This window comes from Jaculus jaculus, chromosome 4 (assembly GCF_020740685.1).
Source record: "Jaculus jaculus isolate mJacJac1 chromosome 4, mJacJac1.mat.Y.cur, whole genome shotgun sequence".
In the NCBI taxonomy this organism is placed as follows: Eukaryota; Metazoa; Chordata; class Mammalia; order Rodentia; family Dipodidae; genus Jaculus; species Jaculus jaculus.
In genome coordinates this window covers 114,394,306-114,417,071 of record NC_059105.1, presented here as the reverse complement: position 1 = coordinate 114,417,071, position 22,766 = coordinate 114,394,306, and the positions used below count along the sequence as shown (strand labels likewise).

General features: G+C 45.1%; 1 protein-coding gene across 1 annotated transcript in view; it reads right to left on the bottom strand.

The window, feature by feature from the left end:
• Positions 1-5,321: 5,321 nt before the first annotated feature.
• Chst10 (carbohydrate sulfotransferase 10) overlaps positions 5,322-22,766 on the bottom strand; it is a 37,326-nt gene continuing 19,881 nt past the window's right edge. Inside the window, exons 5-8 of the mRNA XM_045147885.1 lie at positions 14,857-14,945; positions 10,623-10,857; positions 8,672-8,777; positions 5,322-7,522 (exon numbers count right to left, since the gene is read on the bottom strand). Coding sequence (XP_045003820.1) covers positions 6,985-7,522; positions 8,672-8,777; positions 10,623-10,857; positions 14,857-14,945 — 968 coding nt within the window. The 3' untranslated portion in view covers positions 5,322-6,984. The remainder of the gene's footprint in view (positions 7,523-8,671; positions 8,778-10,622; positions 10,858-14,856; positions 14,946-22,766) is intronic.

Sequence of the window (22,766 nt, the reverse complement as noted above, 5' to 3'; positions counted from 1 at the left end):
GCGACCAAATATAACCATTTTAAGGAAAAAGGCCCAGGCCTGACATAGATAAGAGAACTAGCTGGCTAATGTGCTGACCTTTGCTTCTGTAATCTTTGCTTGCTTGCTCAATTGCTGCCTTTCCCCCTAAAGTTTCTGAGGAATCTCCACTTCAAGGACATTGCAGAAACACTCCAATGTGGGAGGCCTCCAGCCTCTGACCACCTGCTTAGATAAGCCTATCGTTTCAAAAGTCGTAATGTACCACTGCTTGCTTAGCCCATCACAATGGAGGTTTCCTCATCTGGAGTGCCCTAACTCCTGCCCCCAACTCTAGCTCCTGCCACTGAAACCCCAAGCCAATCATAACTGTTTAAATCAACCAATCATGTATCTATCCCCTGCTTCTTTGTTCGAAGTCCTATATGAACCCCTTCCCCAAAAGAAAGGGGCTCTCTCCCTCACTACCGCTGTGCCAGACTGTGTGGACGGAGCCCAGGCCTAGGCTTGCAATAAAGAAACCTGTTGCTTTTACATTCGAGTGTCTCGGCTTCTGTGGCAGTTCTCTGGGTGACTCCTGGATGACTGGGGGTCTTGGCTCCTGGTCAGGGGTCTTTGTACAACAATAGCCAGCTTTCTCTTGCCAGTATTTGGCACACTCTCTGCTATTGTCCATCTGATGTTGGCCAGGGGTTGATGTCCAACCTTTGCTCATGCCATCATTTTCCCCTGCCATCATGGAATTTTCCCTTGAGTCTGTAAACCAAAATAAACCTTTTTTTTTTTTTTTTTTTCCCCTGACAAGCAGCTCCTGGTTAGGTGTTTTCTGCCAGCAATGTGAACCTGACTGCAACAGGGTCTCTGTAGAAAATATCACTCTACATCCATACCAAGGTGATCATTGGGTTATCTGTAGAAAATGCTATGTTATAGCTGTACCAAGGTGACCAGTAGAGTTCCCTGTATAAAATGTCACTTTATAGCCATAACAAAGTGATGAGGGCCCCTGTACAATATATCACTCTACAGCCATAACAAGGTGATCAGTGAGGGGCCTTATAGAAAATGCCACGTTAGAGCCGTATTATGTCAGCTTAACACTTAGGAAACACCTTGCACATTTAGACTTGAAAGCTATAGTGATCAATGGTAGAGTCCTGCTCCTGAAAATCGGTGTTAGGGACAAAATTTTAAATTTCCCCTAAGACTCACAAATTCAAGCCCCAGTGCCCAATATGATAGTAATGTGATGGTTAAGGAGATGGGCTTCTCTGGGAGACAGGTTTCAAAGAGGTCCCCAGTGTGGAGCCCCCTGGTGAGGTAAGCATCCTAATTAGAGACAGGAGCATTCCCCCTTACCGGAACATATTGTTAGGACCTTGGTCTTGGACTTTACTGATTCCACACCTATGCAAAATAAAATTGCTTTTGTTAAGCTCTTAAACCATGTAATTAATTTTGGTGACTCTAGCAGACAAAGGAGAAATTGACAGAGAAGTGGGGTGCTGGTATTACAAGTATCTGTAAGGGCAGCTTAGGAGAGTAGCTATTGTATAGAGAGTGTAGTTCTGAGGTACCTGCTAGAAATACAGACTTTATAGTGGATTCTGGTGAGGACACAGAAAGAAAGAGTTTAGAGGTCTCAGCCAACGCTTTGGGCAAAGCTTTAAGAGAGTAGTTTGGTGCCTCCTGACTGTTTGTTACAGATAGCGTCCAACTTACAATGGTAACATTAAAGTTTGTGTGTGTGTGTGTGTGTGTGTGTGTGTGTGTGTGTGTGTGTGAAATTAGGAAGCATTCAGGGGAAATTGCCCTTGGAGTCTACATCTGGTCACAAGTATAGCAATACAATGCTGATCAGCAGCTATATTCACAGGAGTGAACATTGACCCCACAACCCACAGCACAATCACAGAAGTGAATATTGACCTTACAGTACACAACAAAATAACAGGAGTAAACTCTGATTTCATAACACTTGGCACAAAGTACTGAACAGTGACTGCATAACACACAGAAAAATCATAGTACTGAACTATGACATCGCAACACACAGCATATTTACAGTAGTGAAGACTGATCCAAAACACAACACAATCATAGGAAAGAACTCCAACACACAGCACAATCACAGAGGTGAACACTAACCTCACAAAACACAGCACAACCACAGCAGTGACCTCTGAACTCAGAGCAAAGAGCACAAAAAAGGGAGTGAACTCAGCCCACAGCACAATCATCGGAGTGAACTATAACCTCACAGGACACGTTAAAATCACAAGCATGAACACTGACCTCGCAGGACACAGCACAAATACAGGATTGAACTCTGACCTCACAACACACAGCACAATCAATGGAATGAACTTGACCTCAAAGCACACAGTAGAACCACAGGAGTGAACTCTGACCTCACAGCACACAACACAACAGAGGAGTGAAGTCTGACCTCTCAACACACAGCCAAATCAGAGGACTGAACTCTGACCTCACAGAGCATCAACACAGGACTGAACAGTGACCTCACAGCACACATCATGATCACAGGAGTGAACTCTGACCTCACAACAAGCACCACAATCACAGAGATGAACTCTGACCTCACAACACAGGAAAAACCACAGGAGTGAACTCTGACTTCAAACAGACAGCACAACCACAAGGAGTAAACTCAGACCTCACAATACACAGCAAAACCACAGGCCTGAACAATGACCTCAGGGCAGACAGCACAATCACAGGAGTGACCACTGACCTCACAACACACAGCACAACCACAGGAATGAACACGGACCTAAGAGTACACAGAAGAACAATAGGAATAAATTCAGACCTCAGAACACACAGCAAAATCATAGGAATGAGCAATAACTTCGCAACACACAGCACAAACAGGAGTAAACTCTGACCTCACAATACAGAGCAACACCACAATAGTGAACTCTAACTTAATAACACACAGAACAATCATAGGAGTGAACTCAGACTCACAAGACAGAGCACAAACAAAGGAGTGAACTCTGACCTCACCACACACATCATAATCACAGGGGTGAACTATAACCACTCAATGCACAGCACCAAACAGGAGTGAACTCTGACCTCACAATCCACAGCACCGACAGGAGTGAACTCTGACCTCACAGCACACAGCACAATGAAAGACTGAACTTTGACCTCAAAGCACACAGCACAACCACAAGGGTGAACTCTGACCTCACCACACACGACATAATCACAGGAGTGAACTCTGACCTCACAGCACACAGCACAATCCCGGAGTGAATTCTGACATCACAGCACACAGCACCATCACAGGAGTGAACTCTGACCTCACAGCACACAGCACCATCACAGGAGTGAACTCTGACCTCACAGCACACAGCACCATCACAGGAGTGAACTCTGACCTCACAGCACACAGCACCATCACAGGAGTGAACTCTGACCTCACAGCACACAGCACCATCACAGGAGTGAACTCTGACATCACAGCACACAGCACCATCACAGGAGTGAACTCTGACCTCACAGCACACAGCACTACCACAGGAGTGAACATTGGCCTCACAGACTTTATTCTGCTGACATCTGACTTCCACATGGTAGCTGGAGTAAATACATTCTTGAGTTAGGTTATTTTCAATCTTTGATGGTTTTATCAGTATATAACCATTATAAGTTCAGGAGTTTATTTTATAATACATTTTTTTTCAGAAGAGAGACAGAATTCAAGACTGAACTAAGCAAATGGAACCTGAAAGTAAATGCTTTGAAAAACCTAAGTCCATCAATATTGTAAATAAATAATATAAAACATTAAACAAACTCAAACAGAGTACTGAGGTGTGGCTAACCAACCATATGACATCAACCTAGTGGAAGTATGAACCACAATCCTACAATCTGTGGTTTCAACAGAAGCCAGGAGCAGAGATGTAAGTATTTCATCACAAATACTGCCAGCTAGAACTGAAGCACTAGTTATACTCTGAGAAAAAGAACCCCATAGAAAGTTCTCTTCCTGCAGCCCTCGATGCTCTAGCTCTGGACAAGGCTGCCTCCACCAGCTTCACGGGCACGACCAATGCCTGGCAGAGCCATGTGGGCATTATTCTGTGGAGCTGAAGAGGAAGAAAGACTAGGCCATAGGGCCATCTTGCTGAGCTATGGAGGTGACTTCTCCATCTCCATGTGTTCAGATGGTGGGTCTACTGCTTCAATCCAAGAGGATTTTTTTTTATTATGTTAAGATGTTTCTATTTATTCATTTATTATTTTTCTTAAGTAGAAACTTGTATGGAAACATCATATGTTAGTAACATCATTTCCCTCCTCCCTGTCCTCATTCACTGAGGGCCCTCCTCAGTGGGATTGCTGGTCCTCCTGGGGTTGTGAGTTAGGAGCTGTGACAGCATCCATCAGTCTTAGGGGAAGTGTGTGTGTGTGTGTGTGTGTATAAATAATATTTTTTTCTGAGGTAGGGTCTCACTCTAGCTCAGGCTGACTTGGAATTCACTATGTAGTCTCAGGCTGTCCTTAAACTCACAGCAATCCTCCTACCTCTGCCTCCCTAGGGGATATTTTTTAGCCATGAGACCTAATAACAATACAGACATGAGGGAGCTGCCAGGAACGATGAGGCCAGGCTTATTACCGGACACCACCTTGGTGCAGCAGTGTGGGGAAAACAAGAGCAGCCACAACGTGAATTTCTAGTGGGTATGATGGTGGCTCAGGGAACAAGGGGAAAAGAATACCTCCTGTTTTATTTTAATTTCTTGAGGCAATCCCAATATACACTGGCCTTTTTTTTTAAATGTGAGTGTGTGTGTGTGTGTGTGTGTGTGTGTGTGTGACACAGAGATAGAATTGGTGCACCAGGGCTGCTAGCCACTGCAATCTTACTCCAGATGTATGCACTCCCTTGTGTGCATGTGCAACCTTGCATGCTTGCATCATTTTGTGTGTCTGGCTTACATGGGACCTGGAGAGTTAAACATGAGTCCTTAGGCTTCGCAGGCAAGTGCCTCAATCACTAAGCCATCTCTCAAGCCCAAGACTACCTCTTCTAAGGTTGAGGAAGGGGAAGGAGTTTTGGAGAAGGGCCTTCTAAGGCCTTTGTGGAGGAGTGTCAGACTGTACAACGACAAGGGTGTCTGTCAATTGTCCAGGGTCGGGAGCCACAGTAGGTGAAGGTGGCCTGTCCCATCCTTACTGGAAGATATCTAAAAGATATTGTGATAGAAATGTATTATTTACTTGGAAAAACCTATGTTAGGAAAGTGACCCAAATAAAAGAAAGGAAGGAAAGGTAAAAACAAAAATAAAACCAATACCAACCCAGTTGGCCAACTTTTTATTCTGAGAGAAAATGCTTTTTTAATTAGGACTATCTTAAGGCCTTAACTTCACATACATTACTCACAGTTACGTTTCAAACAGCAAAGAGGTAATCAGTTCATTAGATCTGACATGATTTTAACAAGGCTTTGCTAAAACTTTATAGAAAAATAGCCGATGTTAGGTCCTCAGAGTGTCAGTTGAGGTTGAAGGGCTGTCTGTCCATTGCCCATCTATTGAGTGAGTCCATTCCTGCCACCAGGCCTCAGGAACTCCATGTGGCCCTGGAAGCCCCTTCCTGAGGCTGTAGCTCCTGGAAGGTTTGGCACATATTTACAAATTCAGGAAGCCATCCTGAGAAAAGAAAAAGGTGCCCACTCCTCCCCACCCTGGGCAGATGTGTATGTTATATGCTCACTCAAGGGAACTTCCAGTCATCCTCAGTGGCTCGCTGCCGGGTGGCAGAGGAGATGGTCGTTGTGGCTTGTTCCTCACTGGATCGGCCTCAGAGCCTGGAAGGCATGTTACTGGTGGCTGCCTGAACCCATGATTTTATTGCTGGTGAACCCGATTGTCCAACTCCTTGCCATTCAGTCCAAATGGTAGCATTAGCAAAAGTGAGTTTAGAACAGCCATTCTGCTGAGACGAAAAGACACTGTCATGTGTAAATGGCACTGGATTTTGCACTGCTGGCATGAGGTTCCACTTGAATTTAGCTTGTTTAGTTTCTTCCTGGCTGGTTCATTACAATGAATATGTTAGCTGAACTTTTCTCCTCTCTGAGTAAAGGCCTATGGAGTAGAAATGGGGTAGCAGTTCAAGACAAGAAGCAGATGAGTCAGGGTGAGGGTTCTTAAATCCATGGTAGCTTGAGCTCCTAGTACCAGCTAGCTTTTCTTCCTCAAGCCATATTTCTTTAAATGCTCCCTAGGGTGTTCCCATTCTTGTTCATGTGTAGAAATTATCTACACTCCTCTTTTTTAGAAAAACTTTCTCTCTTCTGTAGACTGAGACAGGCTGTGACAGCTCAGAGGTTCTGAAGCATGGACTAGCCTTACACAGGCCTGTGTGAAGAAAGGATGGACTGCTGGAGCCTGTAGTCACTACCAAGTCTCAGATGGACTCAATGGTCAAGGAAAGGTTTACCTCTGTGGTTACAGTGGTGCCAAGACACAAGACAGAGGGTCGTTCTGACTGGGATTTGACCCTGCCTGAGCCTTGGCAATCTTTTCAGTCCTGCAGCTTCTCAATACCTCTTTACAGTGCCAAGAGCCATTGCATAATCCACGAGTCTTAGACGACACCACCCCAGCCAGGCAGGGGAGCTGCGCGTGCTGCTGCCAACATACCAACTGAGGCAAACGTGTCCCACGTCCCACAGCTCTGTCCGCCGGCCTGCAAATGTATGCTCTTTCCTCCCCTGTGATGGACACGGCGGCCAGTAACATCCTGATGACACAGGCAGTGGTAGGTAGACTCTCAGAGCATTTCACATCCAGGCTAACTGGACAGTGAGCATCCAGCATCATCTGTCCACAAGGCCATGAGAAAGCTCGGAGTCTTAAGCAGGTATGCAATGGGGAAGTATCATTTCTGTGCTAGACTTCAACCTAGCTAGCCCCTGATATAGCCAAGATAACCAGATTCACAGGTCTATACAATTAGTTCAGCAAAAAATCTGGCTTCTGATACCCAAAGAGCTTAAAGTCCCCTTCAAAACGTGCATAAAGACGCCGGATGTCTCGTTTGCTGATGCCCAGGAAGTAGTGTTCCACCTTAGTTCTGTTGTACACGGTAATACCTGGAGGGATGGTTGGGTACGACACTAGATGATCTATACCAGCTTCCCTCAGAATATATGGGGCATCCTCCTCCAGGGTCTCGTGGTGTCCAATTACACTGTACTTTATTTCACAGGGCGCACAGAGTTCCACATAGGTCACCCAGTGGATGATGTGGTCCCCAAACTGAAGGTCTAGCCATCTGTGGTTTGGATCGCCCAGGTAGCGGACAAAATCTTCAAATTGAATGCCCCGGGTCTCTGTCCGGTTCCTCCTGTATTTTCTGATGATGCCAGGGGCAATCTCATGCCTATACCAAGGTTCGAAGCGAGGATTGTGAACAAACTTGTCCTTAAAGGCAGAAATCAGTCTTTCGAAGGGATCTCTTACAATAAAAAACTTGAAGTATGTTTTCAATCTAAAGAAAAAAAAAAGACAGGAACTGAGTTGGATGCTTTGGGAGATAAAGGCTGAGATGGAGGAAGAGGGAATGAACAGACTGCCATGAGTGCGTCTCATGCACTCCTTCTTCATCTACCCCAGGGTTCCATGCGACACTACTATTAAACCACTGTACAGATGGGGAACAAAGACTTGGAAACTCAACTGTCCAAGCCACTTCCTAGGGGGTAAATGTGGAAACTAATCAACATTTTAATTTATTTGAATAATATGAAATCTCAATAATCTTTTATACATTTTGTTCTTGGCTAGAAAATCAATTGGTGGAAAGGCTGAAGAGACTGCTCAGTGGTTAAAGGTGCTTGCTTCCAAAGTCTAATGGCCCAGGTTTGATTTTCCAGTACCCATGTAAATGAAGCCAGTTGCACAAAGTGGTGCATGCATCTGGAGTTTGTTTGCAGTGGACAGAGGCCGTGCCATGTTTATTCTTTCTCTCTCTAAAGAAATAATTTTTTAAAAAAGAAAATTGAAAGGACTCTGAATCAGGTTTAATTTAGGAGTAGAGCTTTAAAAATTCAATCCAAAAGTGCCAAGGGGCATAAACAAAAATAAAGAGCGGGGAGGAGAAATGGAGTAAGGATGCACTGCAGCTGAGAGGGGCTCTTTCATTCTGGTTCCCAGGCTCCATGGGGTCACTTCAGAGATACACTGGAGAACCCTCCCACACTCTGTCTGCTGACTCCATCCCTGCCTGACTGGGACTCAGGGGGAAGCTCCTGGAGAAGCAAGCAGGCATCTTGGGGAAAAAGAGCAACACTAGCAGGGTTTTCTGCAGCCCAAGTTCCTTTCTTATGAGAAAAGAGCCTATTTCACAAGGAATCCATTAGACATAACAAATTCAAGCACAAGCGAAGTGCATCTCATTTCTATTAAGACTGTGTAAACTCTCATGCACTGTGAGACAAGGTGGAAAGAACCTCTGCAATTCTCAGGAGGCTTGAGAGCTGTACTGCACACAACCCTGGGCACAAAGCAGCTGGCCCAGTGTTCCTCTGAGCTACCTGGATTTCACAGCAGCACCAAGAACAAAGCAAGCCCAGGAAACAGTTTTCTTCCTTCTCAACCTTCAAAACCACCCCTTCCCCTCTGAGGAATCTGCTCCTACCGCTTCTGAACTCCCGCTCTGCTGAAGGAAGAGAGACGTGGGAGGCCGTTCTTCTCATGGTCATGGACCACACTTTCCGGAATCTCTTCAATGGAAGGAAAAGCTCCTAGAAGGAAATGAGAGGGTGTGTGCTGGCCGCTTTCCTGCGACCCTTAAAGTGGTCCATTTGTATCACCCAGGCCTGCTGTTCTCTGCAGCACATGGGATGAGCATACCCCATCATACAAGTTTGTATTTGAATTCTAGCTGCTCCTGTTGGCATGAGGATGCAGAAAGGGTTCCCTGGGGGTTAGGAGAAGGAAACTGAACTAATGGAGCAGGAGCACAGTCCTGGCATTATACCTCCTAGGCTAACCCTCCATGCAAATACAGCGTTATGGTCTGTAAGTAGAGGGGCTGAATATCAGGGTGGGGTCAGAGGAGAGGGGTGGAGGGCAGGAGGGGTTTCTTATTTTTTTAATGATTAATTTTTTGGTAGATTTAAAAATTTTTAAAATTTTTAACATATATATATATATATATATATATATATATATATATATATATATATATTAAAGTGAATAAAGTAAGTTTAGTGGCATGTAAGCAGAATTCCTAAAGGCAGCAGTACTTATTCTGCTCTGAGACAGGGAAATGTCAAAGGGGTTCAACATCAAACCCAGTCACCATGTATGTCCACGGCACTGCCAGGGTCCTTCTCTAGACAGAGGCTGTGCTAACACAGCACGGCACCCCAGACGAATGGCGGTTCTCACATAACTTCACAGCAGTGCACATGCCAATGGCAAAGGTATTTGATGATGGAAAAGCCTGGCTAAAGTTCTGGCAGCCATGACCCATATGAAACAGGAACAAGGAAGACAGGTGTGTCTGAGGAGGGAGAGCAGGGTTCATAGGCATGGCCTGTCCTTAGGACCCAGCCCTGGGACAAGGCTGCTGGAAGCCTGGAGGCCTGGGCAGGTGCTTTTATCATGTAGACAAATTGAAACAAATGGTCATGGTTGCCAGCAGGGTTCAACCATACTTCTGCAAACCTTGACATGTAGCTTCATGTCGATCCCATCCTAGTTAAGTCCAGGCAGGGAAGCAGCTCACCTGGGCCACACAAAGGAGGCGCTACAGCCTTGACCCATTGATTCCTCATTTTCCCCCAAATACTTAAGCCCTGCTTGGAAGTCTTTGCTGTGCTGTAGGTGTGTATAAAGTGATCACAGTGAGCATCAGCTCTTGGTGGCAGTGGGGGACAGGACAGAACAACCAGTTCTGTGGAGGTTAGCTGAGAATAGCCTCCAGGACCTCTGTGTCAGGAAGCCCATGCTACGTTTTACCTTCATTGGTTTGTTGACATTTCTTAGAAGATGAGAAAGCAGCAGAAAGTCTACATGCCCATGCTGCTGTCCAGGCTGAAGACCTCTGAGGTGAAGCTACTACATGACATGACGAGCTTGGCACAAGTGCCTCTCAAAAGCAGCTCGAGCTGTGTCCTCATCAAACATTTGGCAGGAGTTGAGGACAAGACCAGTTGTTTGTAGTTCAAATGAATTTTAACTGATACCTAAGCTGACAGAGGTGTGCCTGCCTCTGGGAGAACTCAGGAGACCCAGCCTTGTCTACATGCCTTCGAAATTCATCCCAGCAGGGGCTGGCTCAGGGTAGAATGCACAAGGGCCTGGGTTCCATGTATGTGGGAGGGAGCTGGAAGGGGAGAATGGCAGAGGGCAGATGGATGGCACACACAGAAGATGGTCAGTGGCTCACTGAGTTAAAGAGGAAGGAAGGTAGGCTAAGTAGTACCACCAAATTTATGGTGCAACACTGGCAGGCAAAACAACCAAGAACCTTCAGGAAGGTTGCCAGTCTTTTCAGAAACTACATCCTCCTGTGATGCCTCTTTGTCGTCGTCCTCCCCTTCCACCCAGGTGCCCAGGCAGAGTACTCTGGGCTCACGCACCATTCAGAACAATCAACACTTTCTTCCACTGGGTGTTGCCCACTTTAGGAGTCTGGCAGAAAAGAATCTTGTGCTTGTCGCAGACAAATATTCGGTCCAGGACAAACTTAGAGACTGTGGTGTGTGAGAGATTCCTCAGAGCCTCATCCCTGCAGACGTTCCTGATGAGCTCCAAGCGCTCCAGGTACATGAGGGGCTGATCTAGCTGGTTTTTTGGAAGCACGTTCTCAGTTGGCTGCAAATGAGAAGGGGCAAAAGAGGCATAAAGGATCATGGGTCAGGAGTAGACCAGACGCTCCGCAAGCCCCTTCCTAGAGTGATAACCACTTCCTACCACCTTGCTGGGCCTTTCTCAGCCCTGTTGAATTTCAGAGATAGGTCAGCATCGGTGGCCAGGAAATCAGATACCCATTTGGTTCCTGTGATTGTCTTCTCAAGAGAAACCAATCAGCGACCTGTGGGGCTGCCTGAGAACCTGGAGGAAGAGCACTAACAGGGGTGCTGAAGCCACTCCCAGTCTCCATGGGTGTGGCAGGACCATTTACTCCACAGCTACTTGCTATGTCTTCACTTGGCATGTGGTAGCTGGTAGGGTCTCATGAGGGACATCTGGGAAGACCCCAGGCGCATCAGTGTGTGGCACTGCAAGAATTCACACGTGTGTATGCACATGCACGATCATTTATGTGGGAGGGGACTGGAGGGGCAGAATGGCAGAGGGCAGATGCGGCAGGAGATAGACCAGTTAAAATACCTACTGCTTGGTGCATGGTGGGGAGCGTGTCACGGAAGCTGCCTTGTGCTCCAGGAGGCATCCTGAAGTAGGGAGGCTGATTCTCTACCTGTCACCTTTGTCCACCTTCAGCTATGGCTGTTCCTCAGCACTGTGAAATTCATGTGCTACTACCCTACTGCTTCCCTTAAAGCCACACAAAACTTCCCCATGATTTCAAAACAGATAGCTGCTCCAAATTGACCCTACTGAGTGACCCAAACGTCCTTGGTTTAGCTTTTAAAATGTACCAGCTTGACACTTAATCCATTTATACAGCAGTTCTAATAACCTGTCCTTTCTAGTCACAGGCCTTCTAGCACCTACTGGAACAGGACACTGGGGTGACAGAGGCTTCATCTCCACCCCCAGACTCCTACTTTCCTTTAGAGGTCTGCCATGACCAGATTCCCTACACTCAGAATGTTTGTCCAAGCCACTTTCTCCCTCATAAGGTTGGTGTTTCCTACACTCCCTAGTGGAGACAAAAGTCCTGGGAATACCTTAAGGTCTCTCCCTGAAGTGAAGACATCTGGGAAGAGGTGCAGGTACTCTGCAGAAAAGCCTCAACTTCTTGCCATGTGGGCACTAGCACCGTGCCATCTTTGCCATACACAGGACACCAAGGAACACACCAGGCCCTGTTCTTACCAGAAGGAAGTCTCACATTACCCACTCTGTAGGATTCTTTCATTAATCACACCTCTTGCTCACTGTGGTAGTTTGAATATTTGACCCCATAGATTCATGTGTTTTATTCAAAACCAAGTTTGCAGCTTCAGCCCCTACCAGGCAGAGACTCCTGCTACAGGGGGTGTCACTGGGGGTGGGGGATGGCAGTGTGTTACTGGGGGCAGATCTTAATTCCAGCCCAAAGGTATGAAGAGAACAGTCTGAGCTCTGGGGGTCCTGCTTGCTGCCAGTTCATGCTTGCTGCTTTTTGGTGTTTGCTGTTTTTTTTTTCTTTGTTTCTGTCTGCTTGGATCTGTGAAAAAGAGCTAGCTTCTTTTACCATTGATGTGACTTTCCTTGGTCCTATAAGCTTGAAATAAATCCATTCCTTCCATAAAACCGTGTCTGGTTTGGATGATCATCCTAGCAAGTGGAGCTGTCTACTACAGAATTCCGTACCAGAGAAATGGGGTCTTGCTGTGATGAATCTGACCATGTGGATTTTGGTCTTTTGAAACTTTTGTTTTGGAGGAATGTGGTTAGACTTGGTACTTGTGACTACAGAAGTCTTACAGAACAGTAATCCAAATTTTATGAACTATTCTGGTGAGAGTTTGAAAATGCTTAATGTAATTGTGTTGGCTTATGAACTTTCAAAGGAGAAGGAAAGACAGCAAGCAGAGAACTTTGTTGGAGCTGGGCTACTGGAATAAGTAAGGTTGAATTTTAAAGTATGCACTAGTGTGCTTTGCAGGAGATACAGAACTGAGAAGTGTATGGTTTATCACAGGAAAAATTTAAGCAAGTTTACAATGACTGGCACAGAGACAGGTTTGAAGTTACTGAAGCTGCTATTGCCAACCAGATTCCATCATTAAGGATGGCCCAGCTACTTTACATTGAAACAATGGAAAAGATGCTCACCCAGGAGAGAGTGAATGAGTAGGAATGCAAACTCTTTCGAAAAGAGATGACTTGAAGGAAAAATTCTGAAAGCTCAAGGTCAAGATTTATTTCCTCCCTGGATGGCTATGTCCTGAACACTGGGTGTTGGTTTTGAGAGCATGGAAAATGCACGGAAGCAGGTGGTGAAGTGCACACAGTTCCAGGAACTGCTGCTGAGATGCAGCAGCATGGGAAGCAGGGCACAAGACAGTGAGCTGCTGTAAAGTGGACAGTGGTTTGCAGTGGAGACCTGAAGATGTTTTGCCTATACTAGGACTGTACAAAGGCTACCATGGAGCGCTGTCGGTTTTGGATGAAAGTTTTCCTTGACTACTTAATCCAGCTGAAGGAATGTAATCAGAAATTCCAGAGACTGTCATCACTGGTTATGGATGTCAGACTTGAACTACAAATATTTGATGATGTTTTGTTTACCTGACGTTTACTGATTTTTTATTGGTCTAGTCTCTCCTTGTTATGCCTTATAGCAATGGAAATGTTTACTCTGTGCTGTTATATAATGAAAGTTTGAAACTTGCTTTCATTTTACAGGACTCAGTTAAGAGACAGTCTTAAAGTTGGTAAAGACTTGGAAGCTGGACTGAATACAATTTGCAATGTGAGGTCATGAGTCTATTGGTTCCAGGGCAGAATGTGATAGTTTGACTCAGGTGTTTTATTAAAACTGAGTTTGCAGCTTCAGTCCCTAGCAGGCAGACTCCTGTTCCAGGGTGGGAAGGGTGTCCTATGCCCCTTCTCACTTCAAAACTCCATTCTGGGTCAGAGACCTGTTCACATTTTCAGAATCCTTCTGACCCTGCTTAATATACCCCATTCTCTCTCTCTCTCTCTGTTTTTGGTTTTTTACAAGGTAGAGTCTCACTCTAGCTCAGGCTGACCTGGAATCCACTATGTAGTCTCAGGGTGGCCTTGAACTCACAGTGATCCTCCCACCTCTGCCTCCTGAGTGCTGGGATTAAAGGTGTGTGTCACCATGCCCAGCCACCCCATTATCTTAATAAGGCTCATGCTCGACTCATCAGGAATTAAGCACAACAACCAACATTTACAAAGCTCCCTTGAGTGAGGAATATAAAATAAACAGCCTTGGGCCTCCCACAAGCAGTACTAAAGGGTGGATGGAAATACATAGAAATAGTCAAAACAGCCACAGGCTGAGCATCCCTTATCCCAAATGGTTGGAAGCAGAAGTGTTCAACATTTAAAACTTTCTTGAATTTTGAAATATTTGTATCTATATATGAGATATCTTAGAAATGAGACTCAAGTCCAAACATGAGATTCATTTGTATTTCAATACCTTATATCCATGGAGGTTTTTTTTTTTTTTGAGGTAGGGTCTTGCTGTAGCTCACACTGACCTTGTGGAATTTACTATGTAGTCTCAGGGTAGCCTCAAACTCATGACAATCCTCTACCTCTGCCTCCTCAGGGCTGGGATTAAAGGCACATGCTACCATACCCAGCCATGGAGGTATTTTTATACAGCTTTGTTTTGGTACTGAGGATCAAGATCAGGACCTTGTACATGCTAGGCAGGCACTCTACCACTCAGCTGTGCCCCTCGTCCTACTCAGTAATTTTGTGCACAAAACAAAGGCTTAGGGTATAGAAATTTGTACTTATTGGCATAGGGCTGATGATCAAAGTTTCAGATTATAACTTTTGGACTTCTCATTTTTAGATTAGGTATTCTCAACCTACACTGTAACTCAGGCTGCAGTGACAAGTGGGAACCTGTGAGAGCAGAGGGGGAAACTGCTCCCATGTGATGGAGACACACTGTAGGGCTTAGAACCTTGAGGAGACAAAGCTTGTGCCTACCTTCACATCTTCTGGAAGCTTCTCTTCTGGCATCTTCCCTGCTTCTGGCATGGTTGTCAGGAACAGAAACTCCTGTTTGGTGCTGTATCCTAGAAGACAAGAGGTTTAGATGTCTCCTAGAGCAATAGGCACAGTGATGGGTGGGACAAAATAGGGTCCCAGAAAAGGATCTGCCCAACAATGCCTTTTGGCAAAAAGAATCCAACTGGGAGAAGACAATCTTTTTCAACAGATGAAGCTGGGGCTAGTAGATATCTATTAACAAAAAGATGAGCCATTACTTAAACCTCACATATTACTAGAAAATGAACTCAAAATCAATCAGAGATATAATTGTTAAGCATTAAGCCACAAATATTTTTGAAAACAGCACAGGAGAAAAATATCTGGAAAAATTGAACTTCTATCAAAATTAAAAACTGTACTTCATGAAAGGCCAAAGATAGGAAAAGAAAAGCACAAAGTAGAAGAAACTATTTCCAAGCCTCATATATGACAAAGGACTTATTAATCTAGAACATGTAAAGAAGTCTCAAAATTCAACAATTAAGAAACCAAATAAGTCAATCAGAAAAGAGATATATAGAGACATTTCCCTGAAGAGGTCAACATCACTTGTCATGTATGAGGCAGATGCAAATTTAAATCACAAAGAGATACTACTACAGATCTAACAGAATGACTTTAAGAAAAAAATAGTAACACCACCACGTGCTGGTCAGTACATGGAGGAAATTGATCATATGTACACTGCCAGTCCAAAAAAGACATAACACATCTATTCTGGAAGAGTCTGGCAGTTTTCTTTTTAAAAATTCAATATGGTAATGTGATCCAGTAATTGGACATCTTGACATTTAATCCAGAGAAATGAAATTTCATATTCACACAAAAATCTGCATATGCAAGTGTTCATAGCTGCTTCGTTTCTAATAGCCCCAAACAGGAAATAGGCTATGTGCCTTTCAAGAGGTGGGTGATGAATATATGGTGGTCTATCCATACAGCAAAAACAATTGAGCAATAAAATTGAAAAAGCATGTATAATTTTCCATGGAGTTATGTTAGTGAAAAAAGACCACATTCTGCAGACATTCATGAAATGATACAATGAGAACACATGAGTGTTGCCAGGAGTCAGAGCTAAGGGTTGAGGAAGAGGGGTGTGGATGTGGTTAACAAGGGCAACACAGCCAAGTATAGTGGTATATGTGTGCACAATACAGAACTTTTAGGACTGAGGCAGGAGAACTGTTTGTTCAAGGCTAACCTAGACTATATATCAAGACCCTGTCTCAAAACAAACAAGAAACAGAAGTCAGCTAAGGGTTACTTGATAGGTCCTTGTGGTGATAAAAGATGTTCTGCACCTGGACTGTATCCATGCCAATATCTTGCTTTTGGCACTACACCATAATTTCATAAGATGTTACCACTTTGGGGAGTTAATAAAAGAAAATAGTATCTCCATGTGCTGTTTATTAAAATTTCATGTCATTCCACAAAGATCTTCAAACGAAAATCATCACTGTGACAGTCAAGTTAGTGCTGTCACATTAAAATAAGAAGTTTATGTGACTGTAAGTCAGACAAGAGGAATCTATTTACAAAGTACTTGGACAGAATAAAATCTACAACAAACTGATTTTGTGAAAACTGTCTGGATAGAATCTGAAGATAAACTACAATTTATTTTTGTAAACACAGAAATATGTACATTAAAAAATGTTTAAAGTTTCAGGCTAGAGAGATGGCTTAAGAGTTAAGACACTTGCCTGTGAAGCCAAAGGACCCAAGTTCAATTCCCCAGTACCCACATAAGCCAGATGCACAAGGGGGTCCAGGCATCTGGAGTTCATCTGCAGTGGCTACAGGCCCTGGCATGCCCATTCTCTGTGTCCTCTCTCTCTCACACACACTCTGCTTGCAAATAAAAAAAAAGTTTAAAGTTTCACAATTATAAAAAGTAAGTATCTAATAAAAGCATAAAACTGGGCAGATAAAAAGCATATTTCATTTAAGAAATCAAAACGCCTTCCTCTTGGGTCATTAATGCCATGTTGCCTGTTTCCCTGATCCCCGGCTGGCCTCAGTCCTCTAGCGCTTCCCTCCTCTGCTGCCTTCTTCCTTCCCTGCACAGTGAGGACTGACGGCATTCCAGCCTTCCTGTCTCCCTCATCTCATTACCGGACTCCACTGCAGTCCCTGCTGTGCACCTTTATGACCCCATGACCATCTTTTTTCTGTGTTTGAGTGAAAGTGTAAAGCTAGGTGGGGCCACATGCATGACCAAGAATCTGCGGCCTAGTAGACGATGGAGGAAGACACAACAGCTGCTGCACCCCGTGTTCCTGGATGTTCTCTAAGGGCTCTGACACCAGCACCAGCCTATCTTCCCTGTCTCAACCTGTCACCTTTGAATGCTGACATGCTTTAGGTCTTACCCAAAGCTACACTTCCTTAATCACATTTTGGATAGGGAAGCATGTCTCTTTTACCTGTTGGTGAACTGTGGCAAGCCATCTACTTCTCAGTGCACACAGCAGGATGTGCCAGCTAAGGAACTTCTCACTTTCCAGCACCAACATACCTGTCAAACATCCCACTTACAAAATGGGGCAAAGAGCTAAACAGGCAGTTCACAGAGGAAGAAATACAAATGGCAAACACACACTTAAAATGTTCATCATCCCTAATCATCAGGGAAATGCAACTTAAAACAACAATGAGATTCCACCTTACCCCAGTAAGGATAGCAAACATCAAAAAATCAAATGAAGGGCTGGAGAGATGGCTTAGCGGTTAAGCGCTTGCCTGTGAAGCCTAAGGACCCCGGTTCGAGGCTCGGTTCCCCAGGTCCCACGTTAGCCAGATGCACAAGGGGGCGCACGCGTCTGGAGTTGGTTTGCAGAGGCCGGAGGCCCTGGCGCGCCCATTCTCTCTCTCTCTCCCTCTATCTGTCTTTCTCTCTGTGTCTGTCACTCTCAAATAAATAAATAAAATTAAAAAAAAATCAAATGAAAATAAATGCTGGCAGGGATGTGGAGAAGTAGGAACACTCATCCACTGTTGGTGGGAATGTAAGATGGTACAAACACTTTGGAAAGCAATCTGGAGACTCCTGAAAAAGCTGACTATAGAAATACCAACAGACCCAGTTAGTTATTCCCTTACTGGACATCTACTCTAAAACCTTCAAACCACAGGCCAGAGAGATTTGCTCAACCATGTTTGTAGCGGCCCAATTCATAATAGCTAAGAGCTGGAATCAACACAGATGTCCATCACTAGAAGAATGGATAACTAACATGTGGTATATCTACACAATGGAATTCTATACAGCAGTAAGGAAAAATGATACAATGAAATTTGAGGAAATATGGTTGAACATGGAACAGATCATTGTCAGTGAACTTACCCAGGCACAGAAAGAAAAAAAAAAACGACTGCCACACAGTCTCACTCATCTACAGCACCTAACCTGAATCTACTCAAGATGCCTTACATAACCAGCAAGCATCTAGTGGACTAGACAATAGGATGAGTGGGGAGGGAGGGGAAGGGAAGAGAGTGGGGGTGGGAGCACAAATCTAGACCCAAACTGCAATGGTACCATAAAATTCTACTTCCTAAAAGGCAGACCAAATGGCTGAACCTTCACCAGGCGCTTACAGGAAACACCTGAACCACAAGACACTGGAGAGGGTATGATGAAGACGGACCTTAATCTTCTACAGCCTCTCTTCCTCCCTCCCTCCCTCCCTCTCTTCTCTCTATCTCTTTTATATTAGTTATCTTTTTCTTCCTTTTCTTAGTGGGCACTGACCTGTAACTCCCAGTACCAGCATGTGGCTAGCATCCACAATGAATTTTTGATCAGAGAGACATACAAGGTTTTCTAAAAGAATGACAGATTTCTGTCCAAGTACTTGATGACCCACCAAAGGTTAGTGATAAGACCCTAGTGCTGAAGACACCTTATGCGGTTGACACATAAAATGGAATGGCATGGCTGGAAGCTGGAATAGAGTCAGTCCCCAGACAGTCGGCGTGTCTAGTGCCAGAAGGTGCTACATGGGTGACTGGGGGAAAATGACCAATATCTGTCCAAGCAACTCATGGTCTCACCCACTTAGCAGCAAATAACCTGTCATGATGCTCACACAAGTGCAATAGTGGCACACAGCCATGGTGGGAAACCAGCTGCTCTTGATTCAGCTAACTGATCCCCTTAGTGGTACGGGAACCATAGCTGGAGCTGGGAAACAAGTCAGAACCATATCCAAACATGAGCCTGCTCTCCATTATCAAGCTACCACCAATCGTGGGCTACAAGAGGGACTATACGTATTAAATTCTCTAAAAAATATTAAGGGTTATCTCATTTGTCTGGTGCTAAGTCCTTCTCCATTGGAGAATGTGCTTCTCTTTTTCAGATAGATGTAGATCCTAAGGAGAGAGCCACCCCATCATACCTCAAAAGGGCCCCAGCTGAAACTAAGAACAATTGGTGAAACAAGCACGAGTGCTGTTTTCTTGGTGAACTGGGTACCAGCACAATGGTAAAGGAGATCAATAGAGAAAAATCAACTCCTACCAAATCAGAGATCCAGAGACCCAGAGGCCACCACCACCTCATAACTGAAGCAGACCAAAAATGAACCCAACATAGCTCAGGGAAATTTTGCGGAAGAGGGGGTGGAAAGAATATCAGAGCCACATGTTGGGTCATGATATGCAGACATTTATCCTACCCATAACTGTGGGCTAACTCCACAATGCATGACCCATATACCCAATCAAGGAGGGGCCAAGGGGAGGGTGTGTGTAATGGATGAGCCTAGTAATGGTACCAAATTGATTATATTTGCTGAGTATAAAACTAATTAATAAAAAAGAAAGTACTACTTTAACAACAGTTCCCTCAGCTCTAGTAGCAGAGAAATCATGAAGAGCAGGTATGTGTGAAAAAGCACACACATATCTCATGTGGCTGGATTTGAATTCTAGACCAAGTTTGAGAGGAGAGGGCCCATAGGAAGGAGTAGCCCAAGGGGCAGCCACATTACCTATGCCCCCTAACACCAAGACCAAGGTTATTCCAACCCCCTTTACAAGATGTGGAACCTTTAACCTAGAGATCAGTGGGCTGCAAGTCACTTCCTTGTAAGGATACTTCACATGGGGCTTTTGGTTCAACAAAAGCAGCGCAAATGTGAATCAATAAATGCCTACACATGTGCACTTATCACCACCATGTGTTCACACACCTCGTGGGTTTCCTGGCTCATCAGCAGTTCAATGGTCTGGACTCTACAGGGCCCTGGTGAGCTCCAGGGCTCTATTCACTACAGTACAGCAAGCAGCGGGGTGGGAAGTGAGAGGTCCACGGCCCTCCCAACCTAGGGCCTTCTCTGATGCCTTCAGGATGGCACCGAGTGTCTAACCTCTCCTAAGCACTTCATCCTGGTTTTATCACGCAGACCAGTAAGATACAGGCTCACACCCTTCATGCAGAATTAAGTCAATGGACAGCCACTTCAGTGGTTTGACCTGGTATGTAGGGGACAAGAGTTTGAGTGACCTGATGGCAAAGAATCCTGTGCTGAGCTCACTGTACACTGTGGGGCAACAACATCCTCACCTGAACCCTTCCTTTGGGGGAGGAGAAGGTTGCTGAGTTACTGGCTAAAGTGGGCTACATGCCACTGGGAATGTTAGAGGTGGAGGAAGTGCCTCTTACCACATGCCTTAAGCAGAGAGGTGATGTTTGGCGAGTTGTGCTAAAGCACTCTTGTCCAGGTTGTAATCTTGAAGGTCATCATTTTTCTTCACAACTTTTATCTTCAATCTCTCTTAGGAGTTTGCTTCTCTCACAATACTTTCTCAAGTAACTCTGCCTTTGAAGAGCATTGAACATGAACCCTGCTATATCCAGCACAAGGATATCTAGTTTATCAGACCCCAGGAATCATCTCCTCAAAAGCTCTTCAGTCATATTTTTGTTTTAGTTTGGCTTTTTAAACTTTTTTTGTTGTTTTTAAATTTCTTTTTCTTGAGGCAAGCCCAACAGACTGGCCTTTTTTATGTGTGTGAGACAGAGCGAGACAGACAGACACACACACACACAGAGGCAGGGAAAGAGAGAAAAAAGGGAGGAAAAAAGGAAGCATGGAAGGAAGGAAGGAAGGAAGGAACGAAGGAAGGAAGGAAGGAAGGAAGGAGTGCACTAGGGCCTCCACCCACTGGACATGAACTTCAGAAGCACGTGCCACCTTGTGCATCTGGCTTACATGAGTCCTGGAGAATTGAACCTGGGTCCTTTGGCTTTGCAGACAAGCACCTTAAACACTGAGCAATATCTGCAGCCCTTTTTTGTTGTTTTGATATAAAGTCTCATGTGGCCAAGGCTGGCCTTGAACTCACTATGTAGCTAAGGATGACCAACTTCTGGGATCCTGCTGCCTCTACCTCAGAGCTGGGATTACAAGTGTGTATCACCATGCTCAGTTTCTGTGGTGCTTGGGATCAAATCTAGAGTTTTGTGCATTCTGGGCAAGCACTCTACAAACTGAACTACATCCCGACCCTGTTTCCCCTCACCCATCCCCCGCCAAGATGGAGCCTTGTTATGTTTCCCACTGGTAGTGAACTCACTGGTTCAAGTGATCCCACAGTCTGAGCATCCCTAAGACTACTAGTAGGATGACAGGTATGTACCACCACGCCCAGCTTATTTAATGCTGGATGATGAAAATCTCATTAAGGTGTAGTACACACAGTCCTGCTTTGTAAGCACAATGAACTACAGACAATTTAATCTTATCCCTTGCCCTCCAGTGCCTTCCCTCCCTGGGCGGTGGTATCTAGGGGTTCATGAGTACCAACCATGTTTCTTTATCTCAGCAGCACCTCTTCCCTTTCAATATCTCAACTGTTCAACATATGTGGATCTCAAGTGGGTCTCATTCCTGGAGAAGTGAATTCCCTTCCTCAAACAGCAGCAGGTTACAAAGCCTGGCAGGTGACTCTGAAGGTTCCCCAGGAGGAGAATCTGTTTTCACGAAGGTCACCACTACTTTGGCATGTGGCTGTGTTAAAGCTGCAGTCCACCCCCCAAAATGTTACACTGAAGTCTGTTCAAACTCCAAGCTCCCGCCAAGACTCATCACTCTCTCTTCTGATGGCACCCTAGTCTCAAGCACACTATGATGCCCTTTGACATGCAATACAGAAAGTATAGCACCACTCCCCCAGGTTATGGAAATTTCACAGCCCCAGCCCCTCACACACCTAGGACTTCAGGAAGATGAAGATGGGACATGGGATGGCAGCCAGGTGGGACCTCCGGTTAAGTGCCTGGTAACTATTCCTGGTGCTAAGAACCATCACCTGGGCTAATACGAGGGTTCCTCTTCTCCCTGCAGATATGCCTTCTACCCTATGGGCAGGGAGGGCCAGAGAGGATGGGAAAGAGGTATGGGGCATTGGGTGGTCCTCAGCACAGACAGGGAACACCTAGAGCTCTTGGGGCATACACAGAAGTCTTCAGCCTATGGTCACATGTTGGTGCAGCAACCAGGAGCAGCTGAAGAGACTGCTGGTGTGGATGTATTTCTAATGCTTGTCCGTGGCAGGAAGAGGCACACAGCACTGCACAGAGTCAAGATGCTGGGCTACGCACATGGCCAGTTCCCCAGGTTCTGCCTCTCTGGCCAATCTACAGCTTCAAGTGACCCGTCTCTTTATCACCCGTGGGCCTTATTCCTCCTTTTAGTCCCGAAGGGAATGGCGACAGAGTTGCATGGCACATCACACCCTTCACTAATCCGAGTGCCATCTGTGACTCTGTCAGAGTAAGGAGCATGTTCACTTTTTCAAGAAAATGCCAAGGTTTACGAAAGTAATGA